A 23,305-nucleotide genomic window follows, 5' to 3' on the forward strand; every position below is an offset into this window, starting at 1 on the left:
TTGGTAAAATACAATAGTGTATTTAATTCTGTATGTGTTGCCGGTTTTTATAAGTAAAGCTGATGTCTTACTCTCCGGAGTATGGTGGTCAATTACAACCGTAAAAAATGTAAAGACTTGTGAATGTGCTGCTAAGCTAAGGCCTCCTCTCTTTCCGAGAAGATTTAGAGCTGATTCCGCTACGCTGGTTCAATTATTAACAACATACGTCATCTAATGAGTATACATCTGATTTTTAAAACAATATCTACATTCCGAACCGATGCTAGCTTCACTTAATACAGTTCTGTTAAATGACGATGCAAAATAATATAAAGAAAAAATACTTTCGGTTTCTAGGTAGTTGGTTTAAGAGAATATTTTAAGTTGCACATAGAGTCCACACAACAATTTAGTTTTGATTATTAGGCCCCTATATAGTATTAATAATATACACTGTAGACTATAGATTTAGTGCCCAAATAGTTTTATATTAAAAATTTGATTAATTAAAACAAACAATTATTATTATCTTATTAAAACTTAGTAAATAAAAATCTAAATTCAAGTAAAAATCATTAATAAACGTAGGGTAACGTAGAAATTAAGCTTACATTGAATTTTTTTTTAATATGTATTTATACAAATATTATTTATTTTTAATTAGTAGTAACTTAATGACCAAAGAATTCGTAACAAAATGATTACAGAAGAATCTTTAAAATTTTGAGAATTTCTCATAGTCCTAATAAATAAGTCACGCGGACGGCCGTAAGTTAAACAAGACACGGGAATCAAGCTGCTATACCGATTTTCGACTGAAAAAAGAAAATCATTCAGAAATTATCCAATAATGTATTATAAATAATATTTACTGAAATGTATTTTATGTATAATGTTCTAATTTTCCTCCCTATGCTGCACAATGCATGGAATCAACAGGGCATGTGTTTTAAATCCTAAAGATCTATCCGCTTACATTACAATTTATATATTTTATGAGTGGCAATACTTGATCTCAATACGTACTTTAGAAGATTTAAAAGTAGAACACTATTATGCCAAATAAATAATTATATTTAATATGCTTATGTTTGAATGCTTTTAGTGCTTGATGTGGATAGTACTTAGATGCCTTTCAATGTATACTTGTGTATTTAATTAATGCTAGATTTATTATTACTTTTTGAAATAGCTAAATATAAGCATGAAAGTAAATAAATTTTAAAATGTTCGTTGTTGAATGTTGAGTAGATTTGCTAAAAACGTAAATTTTGCTTATTCTTCTACATCTATTAATTTCTGAGACTTCTTTTAGATTACAGTCGAGTATAAAAATTCAACGCGGGTATGAGCTGGCTTGAAAGATTCTAATATAAAAATATACCATTTTCAGGAAGCTGTAATCAACGAATTAAAAACGAAGTCACAGGCCGTCGGCGAAAAGAAACTTCTTCACCAGGACGAAGTCTACAACGGAGCCCTAGAGGACATCTTGCATGGGTTACGAAGCGAGCCCTACAGGCGTGCGGACGCCGTGCGGCGTTCCCACAGGCGCAGGATTAACTCCCACCGGCTCTCCAAAGGGCTCGAGGAACTAGATGTATGATACGAGCTGGAATCCAGCGAGCCGCTGGATTTCTCAGTACAGAACGCAGTCATGTCCATAAACGCGAAGTGTGGCTTCTTTACCACGAAAAAGCGCAGGAAGGACTTGGAAATGGTCCACAAGAAACCAATAGCCATCTACAACATAGAGGATAATATAGATTTCCCAACTAACGGGGAGTTTTGTGGTAACTCTGGCAACACTGGACGAAAACCTAAAGCGTCCACTTACAAAGTCGCGCCAACTGATTACGAGGTGGAGGAACGCTGCGAACTCATCAAATCTACTTACGAAGTTATATCGAAATACACACGAGCCATGTTCGACAAACAAAATGAAACCGTCGTATAAATGTGCCTCAAATTCAAAGTTTTTTTTTGGCTGAATGATAAATTATTCACTTTCGCATAAATGATATATATTATACACAAATGCATCACCAACTGCAACTTCGCGCAACTTCAAAGAACACTGAGAAACAGTAGTTAAAGCTACGTCTCGCGTTCTTGTTTGTTGTAAAAATTAGTGATGTGTTTGATAGTGAATGCTGTGATGATATTTCCCCGTATTGCCGTTTTGAACGTTGAGTGCTATTTTAATAAGTGCAATATTGACAAAAGACAAACATTTGATACACCCACAATTCATTCCACCAATATCCACAACGATATTTTGCTAAAAACTGTTTTATAGCTTTTCTTATTCATTTACAACAAAAGCTTAGCTTGTACGAATTTACAATTAACGGACGTGGCACAGATGCAGCCGTCTAGCTTTTGCACGGAGCATTGAATGGAGTACGATGTTTCGACATTTAGTTTACGTAGAGGAAATAGTACCGCTAGTTTGTAAAAATGGCCTTTTAATATATACGCACAATTTTTATCCAATTTTTGTATAATCCATTGTAATTTTTACACGTTTATAATCGTATTACCATAGGCTATGTCTAACAATATTTACAATAAGGAATAATTTTTAACAAACTTATAAAATAGTATTTATTTCTTACCGATAAAGTGCAAATTCGTGTGACTCATTGCATTTATGTTATTAGCATTTTGTGTTTACCGTTGTATTAAATATTCCTTTTTATGGCAACATTGGAACCTGTTGAAAAAGTTAAATTGGTTTAATTCATTGTGATATAATAAAATCAGTATATTCATGCCATTTTTTTGATTTTCCATTAGTCCGTAATCTTTGTTTGGTTATAAGGTTTAAACAAATATTTATTTGTATTTTTTTCGGTCAATTTCTTAATCATGCGGTTCCGCTAAAATCGTTGGCGATTTCTGTATTTGCAGCTATTTGCACACACACAAACACAAAAATTGCCAATAATTTTTTAGAGGAGACGCAGCTTAACATGACAAATTCCATAGATTTAAGGCTTTTCAAAAGATCTGTTTCATTTAAGTTTATTGTAATTATTAATTTATAGATTTGGTTGAGTAAATTAGTTTAGTCTCCATAATTTGTTTGTTTGTAAATATTTTGCCGCGTGTTGCATCAGTTAAGTTGAAGTATTCATTGTAAATATTGTATTATTTTCCGTATTACTCAAGTTACTTGGGATTTAAACAAGATATGATTTTTATTGAATTTTGCATGAACCGATTCGCACAGTGTATATGTTATGAATATTAATATATAAAAATATATTAAAGTTTTAAGCACCTTTACATTAAAAGACTCCACATTGTTTTTTATAAATATTTAAGATACATATTTTATTCGAAATTGTTTGTCAATGTTTCCTTTAATTAAGACAAATTGTATACAATGGTGCTTTTTGCACGGTCATAATTACATAAATTACAGTTTTTGGTTGTTATGTTACAAATAAAATTTTTGTTCAAGTCAGTATGACAGTTATCTAAATTTAAATTACAGGGTTTATTTGAAACAATAATATGTATTCGAAACGGCGAGAAAATATAAAATTATAATTGTAATTGATAAAGTTATTTGCAAATTGCATATTTCTACGTAATCTCTAATAATATTAATTTTTAATGATTATAATTCTTAAAAAGAATTTTAACAAGTTTATTGTTTTAAGTAATTTTTTATTTTAGATGTGAGTAAAAAATAATAAAAGATAAGATTCCTGAAAACTGAAGTTTCTTAGAAACAAAAGCTTTATTTTGTTGTTATGGGTATTCAGTATATACAAAAACACAGATTTTTTTGCCAGGATTTTGATGTTGCTAATTGTAATTTTTAATGCTGGGTCATTGATGCAAAATTCAAAGGTTTTTGTCAAACTTATTTTATTCACATCTATAATAAAATATTGACTTTAAGATTCAATTTTAGTAGAAGTCTATAGTAATGTTTCAGCTGTATAGTTATTTTGTATGTGATGTGTACATGAGTTTATTTTGTTCATTGCATGTATGCTAGCTTTAGAAACAGTATTCAGTGATGCAATAAACCTACATTTACAATAAAACAAGCCTTTAATTTTTTCCTTTTAATTAATAACAATAACAAGATATTTAATACAATTATTAGTTAAAAATTTAATGAAAGTAAAAATATATTATTTTGTGAACACTCTGTATAATATCAGTCTTTTAGAACATAATTAAAAAATATATATTATTAGTAATATCATATTTTTTATGTTGGTTTTTGTTTCCTCTCTTCAAATATTTTGTCAGCTATACTTCTAATTCTATGCACGATTGTTTCAACTTCTGCCATGGCACCTACACCTTTATCCCCACACATCAACTTTTTATCAATCGGAGGAATTTCTTCATGACCCCACTCTTGCAATACTGCTATTTGTTTACATGTGATGGGATGGTCCCACATCCTCGTGTTCATTGCAGGACAGAATAGCAATGGTTTAGACATATCCCATGCCCTGACTGTGCATGTTAACAGATTATCACATATACCCTGTGGATTTTTTTATTTGCTGTAGTAATTACATTTATATAAACTTATAGCTTATATTTTTAATAATTAATTTATATTTGAATGATTTGGTGACCCAATGATAGCTCTTTAAAGTTTAACCATAATATATTATATGTGAAATAGAAATCACTAAATGATTGCTTACTTGGAATGATTGTTTTAAGTACTTAATTGTTTTTACACCATGATTCATTGTTGCTTGGTAGTCATTTTTTTTTTAATTTATTATTTTTAAAAAATTTGACCTATAAACACAACAAGGATTTCAGTGAAAGCAGTATCCTAATGCTTTCCCCTTCCGCCAAAAAAAGATTTTTAAGAGGCTTTCTTAGGCACCTCACCGATGGGCCAAGACTTGACCAATATCGATGAGGCGCTCCTAAGACGCGGTATTCGGGTTTTTTGCATCTGCTGCACTTCAGATTAAGACAGGCTCAAAACCAATTATAAATTACCTGAGATATTTTAGCTAGTGTATTAGCATCCAACGGTGCAATTACCATCATGTCTGCCCACTTTCCCAAATCAATGTGTATTATAGGATCTCCTCTGCCTTGCCAACTTTTCCACTCCAAAGCATCATCATACAAATGATGAGAAAATGGTGTCAAATCATTTTCATTAATAAAATGTTTTGCGTGTTCGGTGCATATAACATTAATCTGTAAAAAAATGAATTAATTACTTTTTCTGTAAATATTTTGCAGTAAAAATTTTAATGTAACTAGAAATAACAGAAGTAACCTTAAAAATATATTTTGCGTTGATATCCAGTAAACTCTTAATAAGAACAGGTAGTTTTATTGCAGCAACACTTCCAGTCACTCCGATTAGTATATTTAAAGAGTTTTCTGCCATAATTTATTATTAACTAAAAGTAATTACAATTTAGAAGTTGTTTTGACTTAATATAAAGGTTTTGCTATCAATTTCCTATGTTTTGTTTTCAACTGCATAAATGTTTGACGGAAATTAAACGGTGTTACAAGGCAATATTTAAAATTAAACAATATTTTTTACATTTCAATTATAAAAGAACAACAATTTTAGTAACATTTATTATAAAGCAAGAATAATATATTTTATAAAATGACATCAAAAACATTCGCATTATGAAATACACGTACTAAAAAATTAAAAAAATGTTGAATAATAAATGTTATTAAGCTTCATAAGTAGGTAACATTTCGAAATTCCAATGTCAAGTCCTTTTAGTCACTTGTCAAGTTGTCAGTTCATGGTTACGAGCGAAGTGGATAGTTGTGTTTTATTTTGAATTAAATTCCGTAACTTCCGAAATGACATGAGTTGAGTTAAAAGTTAACAATTAATGTGTTGTTGCCGTATCATGTAAATATTGAACATCTCTGTGTTACTAGTGACATTATTTTTTGTGACTTTCTATTAAATAATTAATCCATGATGGATGGAAACTCGAAATATTACGAGGGTTGCGGGCAGGAAGGGCCGATCCGTTGTATATTTTTATGTGAGTTTCATCATACTGCTGGACCCAGAATAACTTGCCAAGTGCCGGAAAATTATATTTCAAAAGACATTTTTGACACAGTCAGTCATTATATTATACCAAAAGTGCAATTACAAAGATGTACATTGACCGTGTAAGTTTCAATGGTTTGTTTGTTTTTTTTTTTTAATATATAAGGTTCGCATCCTCTTTGACAACATTGAAAGATATTATAAAAATATATAATGTTAATAGAATGATAATATTATTTTAACACCACAAATGTAATGTATTTTGATTAGATACTAAGTATTCAAACATATTAATGATAAAACATTAGTTTAATTAGTCAAATATTGATTATTTATTTGACCCAATAACATTTAAATTGAGTTTATTATAGTTTATTACATAAACAAGTTAATGTTAGACTTTATAATCATTATTATTTACTACAGAGATATTCTATATTTAAAATAATATAAATGAAGCAATATACATTACAGAATACACAACTTGTATTGAGTAATATGCCTTATTATAAATGTCTGTAATTTTTTTATTTGGCTAAGTTAAGTGTAGACGTTCCGACTTTCTTTCAAAAAGACCTACACTATTGTGAATATATATCATTTTGTTGTATACATTTTATTGGATGCCATAAGAATTGAATATTACATATTCCAGGACTCTGCTCGGCTCAAAAATATTAGGTTTTCCTGTGAGGATAGATAACAAAAAGTATGCCCGGAATGCATATTACTTTAACCTGTGTTTCGTATGTGATGCTTGGGCTAGGACTGTTCACTTAGAACCATTAGTGAAAAAACTCACAGAATATCTTGTAAGTATTATAACATCTACATAAAAATAGTTATAGCTATATTTTATTTAATGCAATATTGTTTAAAAATAATTATTGCAATAATTAATAAATTACATTTAATCCTTCACAAAATCCAAATGCCATACTCTTTTACAAGATACAAGATATACTCATTAAAAATTCAAATGTTACTCCTTTTTTCTAATAAGTAATGCATTATTTCATAAAAATGTCCAGACATTTTAATCAATATTGTAAAAATTATCTTTATTACATTGTGTTTAAAGTTGTTTAAATAGATAAATGAGAATAATTTTATTGTCAAGTTCAAAGTCCCTCCAAATAATTGGCGACATTGTGTGCGTGTGTCGGTGTGTGTAAGCTATACATCAGTCAACCAATTGCAAGAATTTCGGTATGGGTGTGTATGGATAATTGAGAAAAATAAAAATGTTGCCAGACATAAAAAATAAAATCACCAAAATTTACAACCTGTTTAGTCTCGTGTACTATTTAGTAACTTAGTGTTTAAGTAACTACATTACGTTAAAGAACATTTTCCATTTATATGCATTCCTGTGTGGCAATCACGTATAGGTTACGTTCAAATTGCTAGTCATTCTTTAGGTCTTTTTCTTATTATTTCTCTGTTAAAGATATGAAATAGACCTCCACTAAGCTCAGCTTTTGTTCGTATAAGGAACTTATTTAAACACTGGTGAATTCACTTTGACAAAGTCACGTTAAAAATGATAGTTGTTCACGAAACATGACAGTTGCTTGTATTATTGTCTCATGTATTTAAAACTCTTAATATATAATTATAACATTCGTTCCCATGTTATGAAAACGCGTAAAAACATAAAATAAGAAATAATGTAGTATATTTTCTGCAGTTGTCAATGGAGTTAGAGACGGAGTGGTTATCGAAACAGTCCATGTCTGGTGACGCGAAGGCACTCAATAGTCTGATGCAGCAGGTGATGCAGGACATCAACAGCAGGAGAATGTGCACGTTGACAGGTTCGATATAATTATTCATATTTGAGAAAACACATCTAGTGTGCGTATCACGCAAAACAAATATTCTTATAAAATATGATCTCTGATGTCTCGATCGGAATCCGAATCTGTAATCGTAAACTCATATTTCTATAGAACACAATTACCATCTCATTAATCCTATATATACGTAACGAATTGTCACGCCTTTAAAACAAAATAAAAAAAAAAGTAGAAAACAGGTGAAAAATAATTATTTTTGTAAACATATTAAATTCTATTTTTATAACATATTATCGAAATTAAAGCGCAGTAAAATTTCACTATTGGAGAAAGGTATTCTCTCCGTTAAAGATAATAATTTAGAACTACTTCCACTATCCATATTTCTAATTCGAATCCATTTCCGAATATTTTAACTTGAACAGTAGACCTATTCTGTAAACATAAACTCAAAAAATACAGTAGAATTCAATAGTGAGATGTCTACTTATTATAATTGGTGGTGAGCACTCATCACATATTATAACGCAAAATAGTAATATTTAGTATTGTCGTGTATCGTTTTGGAGGGCGAGTTTGAAGAACATCTAACATCTTAGTTACCAAGGCGCATTAACCGGGATAGTTATTATTTCTTATCGTGCCACACTATGGGCCATATTTGATGTATTATAATGAAATAAATAAAATATATTGAGAATTATAAAGCCTTTATAATACACGTATAAAATTAACTTTAACAAGTTACGATAACATAAGCCGTTTTTTAAAATCTCAAGTGAAATACGAAGTGAGTTTAGAATAGTACTCTTGGTGACCGCAGTCTATTCCAATAAACGGAGGAGTATAGATAAATAAATACTTTTGCCATTGATCTGACGATGTCATTGATCGAGATCTTGAATATGAATCGAAGTGAAAATTGGCGTTTTGAATGTCGGCAATGTCAAATCTCCAAGGTTTGGTTTTCTTTCACTGTTGAAAACGAAATTAATTTTTCAAATTAAATATTCGACAATTTTTATCCGGATTGAACTCACGATCCATCGCGTGCCGGCAATAATCACACACATAAAAATTTTAAACGTTATCTAAAGCATAACCGAATTGATTTATTCTCATTAAGTTACCTTGAATTCAAATTAAACAAGGCGTAGTCAATATTTAAGAGCACATTTTTTGTAAATTGTCTTTATATTTTTTTTTCTTTTAAATTAAAATATTATTAAGGAAAATTAATTTCTGTAATAAATTCTGAATTCAGTGAAGAGAAAAATTCTATTATTCATTCCGTTTGAACAAGTGCATTAAATAGAGAGAATTTTCAAAATAATTAATGAACTGTATTTGCAGAAACGACCTGAAAATCGATTATAGCTATTAGTGTAAAGCATAATGTTCCTTGAAAAGGTGTTTGGTCGTTGAATATTTGTTATACCAGCTGTTTGCCTGTCTTTAGGCATTAAATAAGACGAATTATTAATGTATTTTCGTTACTTCGTCGTGCTTGAACCATTGAACCGAAAATGTTTGACGTTGATATAGACTTGCGTAAATTATAAATATATCCAAAATTTTCAGATCGTGATGCCCTGTTTACATAATATAACATAATCAAAATTATAAATAATTTAATAAAACAGCGGCACGGACTGCACGTCTGTGGAGAAATTGAATAGACACTAAAAAAGATGTATGTTTAAACAGAAAAAAACATGCACTCTTATTGAGTATATATTCAATTCAAATGCGGTACAAGTGCTGTTTTATGTAAAAGAATAATGTAAAGCACGTACCTATGTGATAAAACTTCTGTCATACTTTAAATCCTTTATTCGCGTAAAGAATTTTACCACTTTGACATAAAAAAGTTTCCAACTTTTGTTCTATTTTGGTCCGTCGACATCTGTTCCCTGCGCTGAATTTTTCTTATCGGAACAGTAGTGTGCCGTTGGTGTTTAGCGTTAGAATTATGGTTAAGTATATCTACTCAACATGTAATACCTTCTCAATATTTAGATTAACTAGATTTTTAATAAACAAACAGAAAGGAAGTTAATATATTTAAAAGTTTACATCTGTCAATTAAAATTGATAGTATGTCACAATTGCGAATAAATATAAATATTACACGTAATACACCAAATCCTAGATAACCATTAGTTATTCTACCGCAAAATATCGATAATATTTATATATTTATTTATCGATATATATAATATAGAATTGGAAGGCAAGGGGACAGTCCGATCGCCGCGTGTTGGGGAGCGCATCGCCGATATAGTCAAATTCTCCTTAAAAAGGAGTTTGGAAGGGAGCCAGTATAATTGCACAAGGGATATAACACCACTGCTATCACGCTTCTTAAATGAAACATGAAAATCAGATCAAAAACGTATGACGTGGTAAGTTGTTGTTATTTGAGACGTTTGTACTTGTGACAAAGGTATCACCGTTACACTTCACCGTCGAGCTTGCGATAAATCAAGCATATGATAATGTCATAGTGTTTGCTGGGGATTTTAATTATCATAATCTTCCTTTAAGATTAAAGTACACTAACCACTTGGCTATATCGGCTCTTGGGTACACGAGACAACGTCTTCGATTTCATACTTGGAGTGCATTGACGGCTTTTAAGAAATTGTTCGGTCTTAAAGTATCTTTAAATGCTAATGCTTATGAATGAAGCTGGCCTTCCTTCTATTGATTAAACAAAATCATGATATATTAAGAATATTCTGTAAATATTATCTCATTGTTGCAATTTTAAACATTTTCGTTTACATACAGAAATCCCCACATGCATTTGATATTATATTTTTTGTGAATTGAGCAATATAAAATAATAGTTGTGCTTTAGCCATTATTAAAACTGTACAATAATATTTATGGTCATATATATGCAAAAATCATACCTGAACTCATATAACCTCTACGAATGTAATATGTAGACCAGTTACTCAGACATGCTGTTTAATTTAACGTAGAATATAGTTAGTTTTTATATTGTCTTTTTTTTAAATATAATATCGTTAATAATCGTTATGAAATATCGTTAATTATTATCGCCCGTTGTAACGGTCGTGGCGCCAACGTAACTACAAATAAAAGTGTCGATTTCAATGAGTTTTCTTTTTGGATTTATGAATTTGTTCCTTTGTCTGAATCTATTTATACGATATTTAAAATTCCCTTATTTAACACAGAATCATAGTATAGCATTACTTATTGGTAGTCTAAATTATAAGTACGATACGAGAATACACGTTGCACCAGAACGTTACATAAATATGTTCTGAAACGTTGCAATTAAATTAAATCCTGGTACTTACATCGAAAAGAGATTCGCTGAAAAACACGTATTTCGGTTCTTAGTGTAAGTATTGACTACGAAGTATGAGTTTGTATGCGTCGTGATGATAATAACATGCACACTTGCTAGTTTCAGACAAAATGTATAAACACATTTCGCATCGCAACCTTATTACAACGATGTAAGGTTCATTTTAGTGTAATGTTAGTCTTCGCAAAACTGTGAGCATAGTAACAACAAAAGAATTTTCTTGTTTGAATAAAATTGTATTATTGTAAGCAAATGTGAGTTCAATAACACGATAAAAATGTGTTAATACGTTATGTACATTTGTGTAAATGTTATTAAAATGATATACAGTCACAAAAATAACCGAATAGAATAATCGTAGTCGCTGTAAATACTCGTATCATTATAATTCAATTTATATCAGAGAGAAGACCATTTGGCCAATAACGTGAGCTGTATCAACAACTTATTTTTAACCATCAATTTAATACTTCTAAATACTTTATTTTTCTTCTTCTGATACTAGTTAGTTAAGAACTTTCTGTAGATCATAATATAGCGGAGCCATGAATCAAATGGAATATGTAAATCTTAATTTTGTTTACCTTAACTCGTTCTTCGTTACCAATCTTTAAAAATAACTAAATTATCATGATGACGTCCTGACCGGTCTCAGCGACATCGTTCGGTCTCAATCTGCTTGACACAAACTTGTGCGCAAATACAGCGCACTCCGTATTCCCTCTTTAGACGCAAAATTATTGGTTTAAGAGGTACTGGAGGGTAAAACTTGTGCACTTTTTACGACTTACTTCACTTGTACTTTGTTGCAACTACAGGCACAAGGGACATCACAACTTAGATTCCAGAGTTGCATTAGCCATTTGCCTATTTAAACTATTAAAAAATAAATAAAAACCATCTAACTCCGGACTCAAAATTTCTCAAAAGAAAAATTCAAAATTCTTTTAATAAAAATTGGAAGACAACATTTTGATTTAATTCACGTTAGGTTAAATTTCGAGCACACATGTTACTAGTATTAACAATAGTCTAAAAGGTTAGTAAATGTAATGAATAAATACATAACACAGTCTTGAGTCTTTATTTTATTGGTCAGAATTACTAAAATTGCCTGCCATGTGTGCAATAAAATAAAAACAACAAACACATCTATACACAAGTACCTACACTTCTGTTGTTTACGCCGAATTATTGCTTGCTATACGTGGAAAAAATAAGATTATTAGCATCGCTTAGCAACTATCAAGGTGGATCAGGTAATTGATTATATCAGAACTTTTTGGTGAATCCGAATCAAGCAAGAGTATATTTTGATCTTTGTTTTGATGGATTGAATGAAATTAATTATTTATTATGACTGAACGAATGTAATAATAAATTCGGAATCATCCTTAAACATTAATAATAGCGCCAAAGATAAAACATTATTAAAATCACCAAAGTCAATCTTTACATAGTATAAAACAAAGTCGCTTTCTCTGTCCCTATGTCCTTTTGTACGCTTAAATCTTTAAAACTACGCAACGGATTTTGATGCGTTTTTTTGAATAGATAGAGTGATTCGAGAGGAAGGTTTTAGTATTTAATACATAGACAATATAGTTAAGTAACACTGATAATTTTAAATGTTTCTAATGTGATGTCGTAAATTTATACATTTTTTGCGCTTACATTGTAAACGCTGGCTGAACCCTACGAGATAGATCAAAATAATGTACTACGGAATTGTACACCTTAAAACGGTCTTCAAAAAAGTCTGCGATGGTATATGTCTATCTCTTAGGGATTACCCACATTGCACCCGTGCGAAGCCGGGGCGGGTCGCTAGTTTATTATAAATACATTGTTTTATGTTTTTGTTTTGACTGCAAACCGTATATCTCAGTTGTAGTATCATATAAATTATCAAATTTTTGTGCTATTTCTATCTTATCGTACATAGCGACATCTCCGAAATATTCGTTGAGATTTTATAAACAAAACTAAGATTGTGGTAGGTTCATTCATTGTGAAAGTCTATACTAAAATTATAAAGAAGTTTGTTTGTTTGGATATAGGTAATCACTGAAACTCATGAACCAACTCTGAAATAGAAAATCATATTATTCCTGAGTGCTATTGGGTATTCATTATATTTATAACGTTTTAATTATTATTAAATTTGAAAACAAGCGAAGCCGGTCGCTAGTTTTAAATAAAGCTGAAGTGTTTTTTACTTCTCATTTTTATTTAAAAGTCTAGATAAAATGATCGGACGGTCAGTAAGAAAGACCACTGGATAGGCTGGTTGGCAGGTGCAAAGATCACTAGACCTATAATGCATGTTTTATAATTTAACTGCGTCTGTGACCTTCGCGCCCTGGGTCGGACAATAAACCGTGTTAAACTCACTTGCACCTAACGGAGTAAGGGAATGGAGAGTGCACCTGTATTTGCACATTTGTGCACATTAATACACGCGCAGTTAGCTACTTAAATTCTGGCCGGTTCTTCTCGGTAGAATCTACATTTCGAATCGGTTAATTTAAATTTAATTCAATACTTTAACCTGACCATTGTTTTATGAGTCTAGTTGATTTAATATTAATATTGATTTTTTAATATTTGTCGTGGTATAGATTATGAGGTCATTACCCTCTGACAGTGCCAAGTGCAAACCTCTAATAGAAAATCATAAATATTGTATAGTGTCTATAATTTATATAATTAGTAAAAATGATTGCAGTGCCTCTGTGCCTGTGCACTGAAGTTGCACATAGAAGTGGCTCGACCCTGTCATATTAATGAGGAATGCCATTTATGTGTAAAAACTGCGTCATCTTACCAATGAGTTGGTTTGGTTACTATGCAATAATCATATTCCTTTGCTTTTTGTTACTCCAACTCGAGTCGGTCTCATGTGTTAAACATTTAAGTACTTCTATTATTTATTAATTTAATGATAATAATTGTTGGTAACGATCAAAGAAATTCAAGTCATTTCTAACCACAAGGTGACAAAAATCAAATAAACAACATTTAACATCGAACGAACGCGATACTAATGGTCGAGAGCTTGAATAATCTGTGATATTCATATAGATGTGCGTAAAACTATTGAATTACATTTTGATCGTCGTATTGTATAATGTAAACACCTGTAGTGGTTTATCACACCGTACAAGAAATGGTTTCCTACTATTCCTTAACAACATTTTGTGATATTTGTGAAATGCCGATGGTTTTCGAAAATCTATCAATAAATAAATAAATAAATAAAAGAATATGAGCAAAACTGTTCGATTATAATACTTATCAACGGGTAAATTAGAAATACATTATTTATCCTAAATGTTTTATTAACAGTGGGTACAACCACGACTCACTTGACGGTCGTGCGGGTGAACAGCGACCCAACACCCGTCAAAGATCACCAGGTGCCCGTGTTCCTCTACAGCCGGCAGTCCTTTGTCGCTGATCAGTGGGATCTCACCACTAACCAGGTATGTGTACAAAGTATATATAAAAACAACTACGATATATAAATGTATGTGTCAGGATAACTGATATCTTATAAGAAATCTAACAACCACTTCGTATAATACCACCAAGCCACCACCGAAAAGTTAAAGTAAATACTTTCTGCTGAAGATATATTTTATTGGTCTTGTGAAGTGTGTTAAAACCTTTTAATTGAACAGAGTATAGCCATTGAATTAGCGACGGAAGTGGCAGAAGAGAATAGGGCGAAGAATGACGACGACATTTTAGTTTCGTTTTACATTCTTATATTTCACTAGCACGAGTAGTGGCGACATCGTTCTCGTACATTAAACACTATACATACTACAAATACTACAACTACACATTTTACTGAACCTACTATCAATAATTCCCGGAATTTCATAAATCAGCGAGCGTTTATAAAGTCATACAATCTTTCGATTTTATACAGTCACGATGTCTGTTTTAGCAAAAAGTTTTTTTTTTTTAAATCGGTACAAATTGTACAATGTCACCGTTTTGCGCACACACACAGGCATACAGGCGTAAGCACTAAGATTTTTTTAAATATTAATTGATTGATACCTATCAACTTTATAAAGAGTTTTGTCATAATAATTATATATAAATTATACTTTATAATATTCAAGATTCGTCAATCTAAAATTACAGAACAAAACATGAAATATTAAATTAGAAAATTAAATAACAATTAAAACAAATCATGATGATATTAAACATTTATAAAGTGTTTTTATTTAATGTAACGAATATTAACGAGAGGTGTTATTAGTCACATCATAGATTACTTATTTCTAGATGAGAACGCGACGAAAAAAATTGTGGCCATTTCTTGGTCACTAAGTGCACGCACACTAGTAAAATAGAATGAAATTTCGCGAATGTCAAGGATTCACGCACACTTAGAAAGTTGAACCGTATGTTTAAGTTCTTTTGTAATGCGTCACCCTATAAATAATCTCATAATCATATATTGTCACGGATAGTTTAAAGCCGTAACTAATGAAAATTATTACGATTCGAGCCTTGACTATTTAAGTATTTAACCTTCTCATGATAACTCATTTTCTATTATATTACACGCAACTATTGTAACGCCGTTTGGTACTCTCTTCAATATGATCCTTTGAACATTTTTGATGTAATAGTTGGACGGGTAAGTGGACCACGTGTAAGTAAGAAGTCACCACCAAAGACATTGATCAGACAAATATTAACCATTCCTTACATCCCCATGCACTACGAACCTTAGGAGCTAAGATTTTATAGATATTTATATATATTGTGTCTGCAGTTACTGTAAACATATACATATTTAATTTCACGTATTATTATCGATATTATAATTAATCTACGTCGTTGGTCTAACGGTAAACGTACTCGAATCTATATAATATGATTCCGGTTCGAACCGGTAAAGTTTTATTGTTTCTATTTAAACCTCTCTTAGCTATCTTTATAATATTTTCTTCATCTCTAAGGATACCCTTAGAGGTTTGTTCTGTTAAATCTCATACAAATTTTGCCATTCCATTATTAGTAAATGAGGTGATCGAACTGTTGTCAATAACATTGCTAGGCGGCTCATAAACTTTCGCGGTACTAAAACTGTTTGATTTACAAATTCTTAATTTAAAATCTGTTGCTGGCGGACAGATCTGACAATTTCGTCATAAATTGTACTAGATACTAATTTCATATTTTCACAGTTTATAAAAGAAACCGATATTCCAAATTTTAGCTTTCTAGACTTAATAGTATTGACTATTTGATAACGGTCATTTAGGAAAGACGATTTTATAAGTCTATACCGCTAATGACTAAGCTAAGGATAGAATTTCTTGGTGGTAGGGCTTTGTGCAAGCCCCCCTGGGAAGGTACCACCCACTCATCAGATATTCAACCGCCAACAAAAAAAAAATAACAAACAATTAAAATATATAAACGTCATAAGCATATTAAGAGCCGAGATGGCCCAGTGGTTAGAACGCGTGCATCTTAACTGATGATTGCGGGTTCAAACCCAGGCAGGCACCACTAAATTTTCATGTGCTTAATTTGTATTTGTAATTAATCTCGTGCTCGGCGGTGAAGGATAACATCGTGAGGAAACCTGCGAACGAAATTCTGCCACATGTGAATCCACCAACCCGCATTGGAGCAGCGTGGTGGAATATCAATATCATATCCAAACCTTCTCAAGGGTATAGGAGGCCTTAGTCCAGCAGTGGGAAATTTACAGGCTGTTAATGTAATGTAATGTAAACATATTAAAATTTGTTTGTAATTATTTTTAATCTCAATATATAATGCGTCTTAAATTATTATGAAGTTTCAACTGCCTTTTATATATAAACGTAGGAATAATCGACGACGCGGTTTGAATATCGTATTGTAATGGTATTAGCTTATTTTAAAGTCAATACACACTACTCACATATAATATTATACGAATATAATAATAATTACATATCATTTGCTTTTTGCGGTAATTTAATTAATTCTAGTCATACTGCGTTGCAGTTCAATTGATCGTAAGATATGTCCATACTTTTTATATTATTGACCATTGGGTGGGTTGTGTCTACACTTCATTGTCATTACATAGTATAAAACAAAGTCGCTTACCGCTGTCTGTCCCTATGTATGCTTAGATCTTTAAAATTACACAACGGATTTTTATTGCGGTTTTTTATAATAAATATATTGATTCAAGTGAAAGGTTTATATGTGTAATAGATGCACAATATAGTAGAGAAACACTGATAATTTTAGAGGTTTCTGAAGTGATGTCGTAGATAAACACCCAACGAGACAGATCAAAATAATGTACTACAGTATTGTACACCTTAAAAAGATCTTTAAAAAATACCTCGATGGTATATGTCTATCTCTTAGGGATAGCCAACGACAATCATTTATCCTTTACTTTTTACGAGAAATAATGGCTTATTTTCGAAGCGATTTTAAGCAACACAGCAGTAATCCTTATCCAATTAAGTATCCTTAAATACATTGTGCATTTAATATAGATCAATATGGCCCTTTACAGCGTGTAATTTAAATGAATATTTTCAAAGATATTACAGATCTAAAACGCAGGGACATAGCGGTTTGTATTGTCTAATGACTGAAAAAGTGTGAACGTTGTAAGACATTCTATAGTATATTTAGTATCCGCATTGCACCCGTGCGAAGCCGGGGCGGGTCGCTGTGAAATATAAAACTGAATAGATTTTTTGTTTGAACGTTCTTATAGCCTATTTATTGAGTTAAGTAACATTAAGCCTTAGATTATTGTTATGTGATAGACTGTCGCACTACTAAGAAACTATAAAACAAACGGACCAACTTTATTAGGTACTTACTACGCTTGACACTCGCGAAATTTCAATCTATTATACTAGTGTGAATTTTGTAAGAAGCCAAGAGTTGGCTACAATTTCGAGGCGTTCTCATCTTTGACATCTATAAATAAGCATCAAGCCTAGACCCACGAAGGCGGAGAGGTAATGTTTAAAGCGAGTGACGCTTAGCTAGTTATAAATATTTCCAAAAACCTTTATACTTCCTTAATACAATAACATCGAATGTTACTGCACAATAATAAACAAAATAATCAGCACTAGTTTCGCATTCCGATCATATTAGTCGATACTTTTTAACGATCGTCACGAATTAACTCGATATACTCATGGACATTGTTCATATATTAATAAACAAAATATATTTTATTCGAGACGCTTAGAAGTATTTTTCAATCGTATTTTAACAAAATAACGATTTAAAAAAAACGAATCGAATGAGAATAAATTGCAAGTAACTCTTTTACTATAATTCTAAAATACATCGGTATGTCAATTGAATACAATTGATTTTTATCGCGCATGAAATTAAACGCATACTAACGAGATAGAAGCGTTAGATATTTATTTTTGTTTAAAATTGAGATTCAATTTATTATTTGGCAAAGCTTAAAGTATCTGTGGCATATTAAGAGGTATGCAAAAAATAGTGCATATTACTCGCTTCTAATCGCTCTGAGTTTATCGAGAGATTGCTTACGGCATATATTTTTATAAATTGTTAGGATTATACTTCACTAGCTGATTCGGCTTTGCCCGCAACGAAATTTATATACCTATAGCACATGAACCGTCAACCCTCATTTTACTCCTCCCCTTTGAGGAGAAGGTTTGGAGCATATTACACCACGCTGCTCCAATGCGGGTTGGTGGAATACACATGTGACAGAATTTCGTTGAAATGAGACACATGCAGGTTTCCTCACGATGTTGAATTTGACGATTGATGAATTATAAACACATTTTAAGCACATGAAAATTCAGTGGTGCCTGCCTGGGCTTGAACCCAAAATCATCGGTTAAGATGCATGCGTTCTAACCACTGGGCCATCTCGGCTCTTATTAACTATTTAAAGCACTATATTTCCATTAAGGTAAATAAAGACCCTGGACACTGGTAATGATGTGAATACACGAACGGATTATTAATTAACCGATACTATTGTTTAATTCATAACGTTGATGGTACTGGATGTTAGTATATAGTATTTTTTTTTATATCATAACAATGCTAGCTGAACCTGCGGCTTTAGCCGAGCGAAATTTATAAAACACAAACTTCCAACCCCCATTTTACCCCCATAGTTTCGTACAATGCGGTCGGCTACACCCTATAAAGAACCTACCTGCCTAATTTCAAGTTTATAGGCGTTTAAATTTCTGAGATTTCTTGATTAACCAGTGAGTGGTATTTTGCTTTTCTATATATAGATTAGGTATATGAACATATACGAGTATTTGCATTCCAAATTATGCTGAAAGCAAAACGATGAATCACGATATTTATTGACTGTTTATTTTTAAGAACTGCGATTCATAAAAATAACATTGTATTGGCGGTGAGACATGGTTATTTATGGCTTCCTGTTTTATAATTTAACAAAAGTCAAGCTAGCATCAAAGACAACTGGTACAGCATTTCCTGGTCAATTATGAAGTCGTTGATAAAAAATTACTCCAAACAACATAGGCATATAACTGACAACTAAATAGTTAAGTCATTAATAATCTGAATTATTTAGACCGCAATGCTGCTTGGAAATAAAATTATGCAGCTATATCCAAAATAACGTAAACTAAAACAAAAGAGAAGATATTAACACGGCGTTTCTTAAAGGCCAGCAATGCACCTGCAAGCCCCTTTTGATGCAGGTGTCCATGGGCGGTGGTAATCACTTTCCATCAGGTCAACCTTTTGCCACCGATTACGACCGTTTATATATTTAAAAAAAACGGACAGTGCCTGTGAAAACTTGATAACTTGACAGTCAAAGCAAAGTTTTTAGGGGTTTTTCGTCAGAAAATTCTTACAAGTATACCAGAGCTAGAGTGGAATATGGGTTCTACGTTCAATCTCTCATCAACCGTGACGTTTTTAACCGTCCCATACGACTATAATGTGAGTGCTCTTCTCTATAATATATCCACTTGGTTCTACTTGGTCTTGACAGCCGCAATCTAAATTTGATCAAGAAGATGATTCCTAGTAAGTACAGTACAAATTTATTCTATCGATTAATCAATGTTCACTAACCCAGCCTCAAAATGGATTATTTGACTATTATCGCTGTTTACTAGTTTTTCTCTTCTGTAAGATAAAAATTCGCTTGACGATACAAACGTATGTCTGTGCGGAACATCAATCCTTGCTCAATGTCGTTAAAGACTGCAGTCGTAAATTATTTAGTGCGTAGTTAATTGTTGTAACGTGTTTTCTTTAATCGTTGGCTGATTAATGGAAAGGTCAATGACACGATGGCCATCTCCTTTTTGATCCCAGTGACATTCGTCACTTCCTGACAATTATCTTTTAAATTTTTCAGTTTATTTTTTAATGTTTGTTATCTTTACTGGATGAAATTATTTAGTTTCTTTGGTCGGTTCTTTTTAGACGTGCATTGTCAATTTCTTTCCAAACCAGCGATCGATTATTTTAACAATCAGTAAGGAGCTGAGGTTGAATTGGAACAAATTAAAATTTCACTATGAGTTGTCTTGTCAGTTAATGTTTAACGGTCGACTAAACAAATGCAAGTCTGCGCAGTGAGACGTCGGATCATGAATTTTAAAGACAATATTGATTATTTATTGTTTACAAAGTCACTGTTGCTATTGGTATCTTGTGGAAATAGTGACCTTTATATTATGACTAGCTGAAACTGCGGCTTTCCGCGTTTTACTCCCTTAAGGTTGGAGTTTCGTAAAATCTTATATTAGTTAGTTATAATTTCTGAGATTTCGTGATCAATCAGTGTGTGGTATTTCGCTTTTATATATAAAGATTACCTGTGGCTAGCTTCACAACGCCTTAAATTCTTTTATTTAATCAAATACTACTACTATAAAGCTACGATTAAGCTTTTTCTATCCCTGTTAAGCGTAAGGCTTGCGCCGTATTAGTTGCGAAAATAGCTCAAGAGGTCAAGATCGAATTGTTGTCAATAACATAACTTGGCGGTTCATAAAATACTATTATATTTCCAAATTTAGAAAAAATATCTTACTGTATGTACGCCCCGATAGCGTACAAGTCAATTTCGCACTAAGTATATTGTACGGGCAAATTATTTCTAAGCAAACCTATATTATAAAATATACGTTTGTTTTTAGCTAACTAGACTCAGGAGTTTAGGCTGTGAGACACGGACTGAGAGTAACAGACGCTTTATAAGTATAGAGTAAAATTATATAATAAACTTCCTAGAAGATACCTGTTAATAACATTCGCATTATTAATATTAATAAATAATTAGCCAACTACACAAAAACAACACGCATACTGATGTCGAAGTATCATAAAAAGTGGGATACAAATTGTACAATGCTTCAATTAAATAATTCAATTCATCCATTCCCCTCTTGGCAACACAATACAAATAGAATTGCCAATTCGTATACATGTTGTGATTGCATATCATAAGTATAAATGGAACTTTGGTGATAAAGAGTGCACTGACCTATGTGATAAATCAGACTACTACAGACCCGCACCAAATATTATGATAAGTATTATTACTGTTTCTATGCGAGTATACATTATTTATTAATACTGAAATGTGTCTGTGAATACCTACTATAAATAAAAATAAAATGTTAAAATTAATCTGCTTATTTCCGGTCTTACACTAAAATAACTTTTAAAAAAAGATGTAATAATGTAAATAGAAATCTCGATGAATAATAAAATTATTTATTTGTTTTATTTCCATTATTACATAAACCTTGAATAAATAACCGACTTCGATGTTAATTTTTAAATATATACTTTATGTGTGTCTTTTTTAAATGTTAACGATTGTTTATTGTAGCTCGCTGATCGTTCCAAGATAATCATCGGCTAAGGTTTTTAATAATATCTCACACAAAGTGGCCATCAATTATGTTTTTATAATCAAAATCAATATAATTTAATTGACATTTTAATAGATTTTATTTAATGTTAAGATAATATCTTAGAATAGCAGACTTGAGACTCAGCAAGAGACTCTTCTCTTTACTAATGATAAAAACGTTAAAAAATAAAATATTACTAATGTTACCATACTAATATTTCAAATCATCGTATCGAGACTCTTTCACTAACAGAGACGAAACTTCTCAGCATTCTATTTACCGTGCGGGTGCCGGGTCCATTGTGTGGTAGAGAGGGAAACTCCGTGCAGACTTGCGACCATGGTTTACGTTAAACGGGCACCACTTTACAATGTACATCAACGCTCACCTTCACAGCTCGGGTTGCCACATTCCTAATATTTGTATTGTGTATTTGTAAAATTGATTGCCCTCCAAATTTATGCTAGCCTCTTTGCCTATCCACAAAGACTAGACAATACCGAATGAGATATTACCGTGCACAAGTGTGCAGTATGTGCTCTCTCGGGTTCGTCTATAGTCAGATAGCCTTAAAGTATTTAGGCGCCGAACAGGCGGTGGCTCTGACACGACTCTTAGTGCTTTCCTAGACACAGGAGTGTTAGACCAACCATCATTGGAGTACCTGGTTTTTGTAATACGATCTTTTTTACGTTCATTAATTACTGTTTTAAAAGTTACAGATAGAAATGAAAAAAAATATCAAAAAGTCATATCTATTTAGATGAATAACAACGCAACTGGGCCTCTATCAGCCTAGCTATGTGACTGTCCGTTATTATGCCTTTTGTCCTAAATGTAACGTTTTTTTGCAGTAAATAAAGATGAAGATACAAGAAGCTTAAAAACAAAAACTCAGTCCTCGAGGCGGACGTTGATTTTTAAAAAAGATTGAAAAACAATAATTTATTAAAGTTACATATACAAAATTGTACTGGCACTCAAAATCGACCTTGAAATTTTACTTTTATCGCGCCGAAATATCTTTTAGTACAATTTAAATCCAGCTATAAATAAGCTATAGATATTTTAGTCCCGAATTGTGATCAAGATTTACGGTAATCCTACTTACGCAACGTTATGGGTTAAATTTAAATAAAAATCATCTTATGCTTCTTACCAATTGGCTATTAATAAGACCAGTCTCGCCACTTCTATCAATAACAGCCTAATT

General features: G+C 31.7%; 3 protein-coding genes across 5 annotated transcripts in view; 2 read left to right on the forward strand and 1 right to left on the reverse strand.

Annotated features, from left to right (window-relative positions):
* LOC125068001 (formin-like protein) overlaps positions 1-3,588 on the forward strand; it is a 77,166-nt gene extending 73,578 nt beyond the window's left edge. For 2 of the 3 annotated variants that reach the window (XM_047676932.1, XM_047676935.1), the window contains one exon: positions 1,376-3,588. In XM_047676932.1, the coding sequence (XP_047532888.1) occupies positions 1,376-1,588 (213 nt within the window). In that variant the 3' untranslated portion in view covers positions 1,589-3,588. The remainder of the gene's footprint in view (positions 1-1,375) is intronic. The other variant, XM_047676933.1, reaches the window with a different exon arrangement.
* A 355-nt stretch (positions 3,589-3,943) lies between these two features.
* Positions 3,944-5,458, reverse strand: LOC125068002 (phosphopantothenoylcysteine decarboxylase). Its single transcript, XM_047676936.1, has 3 exons — positions 5,267-5,458; positions 4,978-5,184; positions 3,944-4,501 (listed from the first exon to the last, which is right to left on the reverse strand). The coding sequence occupies exons 1-3, from the start codon at positions 5,378-5,380 to the stop codon at positions 4,217-4,219; spliced, it is 606 nt and encodes a 201-aa protein (XP_047532892.1). The 5' UTR covers positions 5,381-5,458; the 3' UTR covers positions 3,944-4,216.
* A 312-nt stretch (positions 5,459-5,770) lies between these two features.
* The window catches only part of LOC125068168 (GATOR complex protein NPRL2-like), a 58,825-nt gene continuing 41,290 nt past the window's right edge, over positions 5,771-23,305 (forward strand). The window contains exons 1-4 of the mRNA XM_047677208.1: positions 5,771-6,144; positions 6,678-6,834; positions 7,713-7,839; positions 14,516-14,652. Of these exons, the coding sequence (XP_047533164.1) occupies positions 5,942-6,144; positions 6,678-6,834; positions 7,713-7,839; positions 14,516-14,652 (624 nt within the window). The 5' untranslated portion in view covers positions 5,771-5,941. The remainder of the gene's footprint in view (positions 6,145-6,677; positions 6,835-7,712; positions 7,840-14,515; positions 14,653-23,305) is intronic.

This window comes from Vanessa atalanta, chromosome 13 (genome assembly GCF_905147765.1).
Source record: "Vanessa atalanta chromosome 13, ilVanAtal1.2, whole genome shotgun sequence".
NCBI lineage: Eukaryota > Metazoa > Arthropoda > Insecta > Lepidoptera > Nymphalidae > Vanessa > Vanessa atalanta.

Bases quoted from the DNA above. Each gene is read 5' to 3' on its own strand.
- LOC125068002 (XM_047676936.1), bottom strand. From the start codon at position 5,380: ATGGCAGAAAACTCTTTAAATATACTAATCGGAGTGACTGGAAGTGTT. The intron at 5,185-5,266 runs GTTACTTCTGTT...ATTTTTTTACAG, and splicing joins ACGCAAAATATATTTTTAAG to ATTAATGTTATATGCACCGA. The intron at 4,502-4,977 runs GTAATTTATAAT...AAAAATCCACAG, and splicing joins CACTAGCTAAAATATCTCAG to GGTATATGTGATAATCTGTT.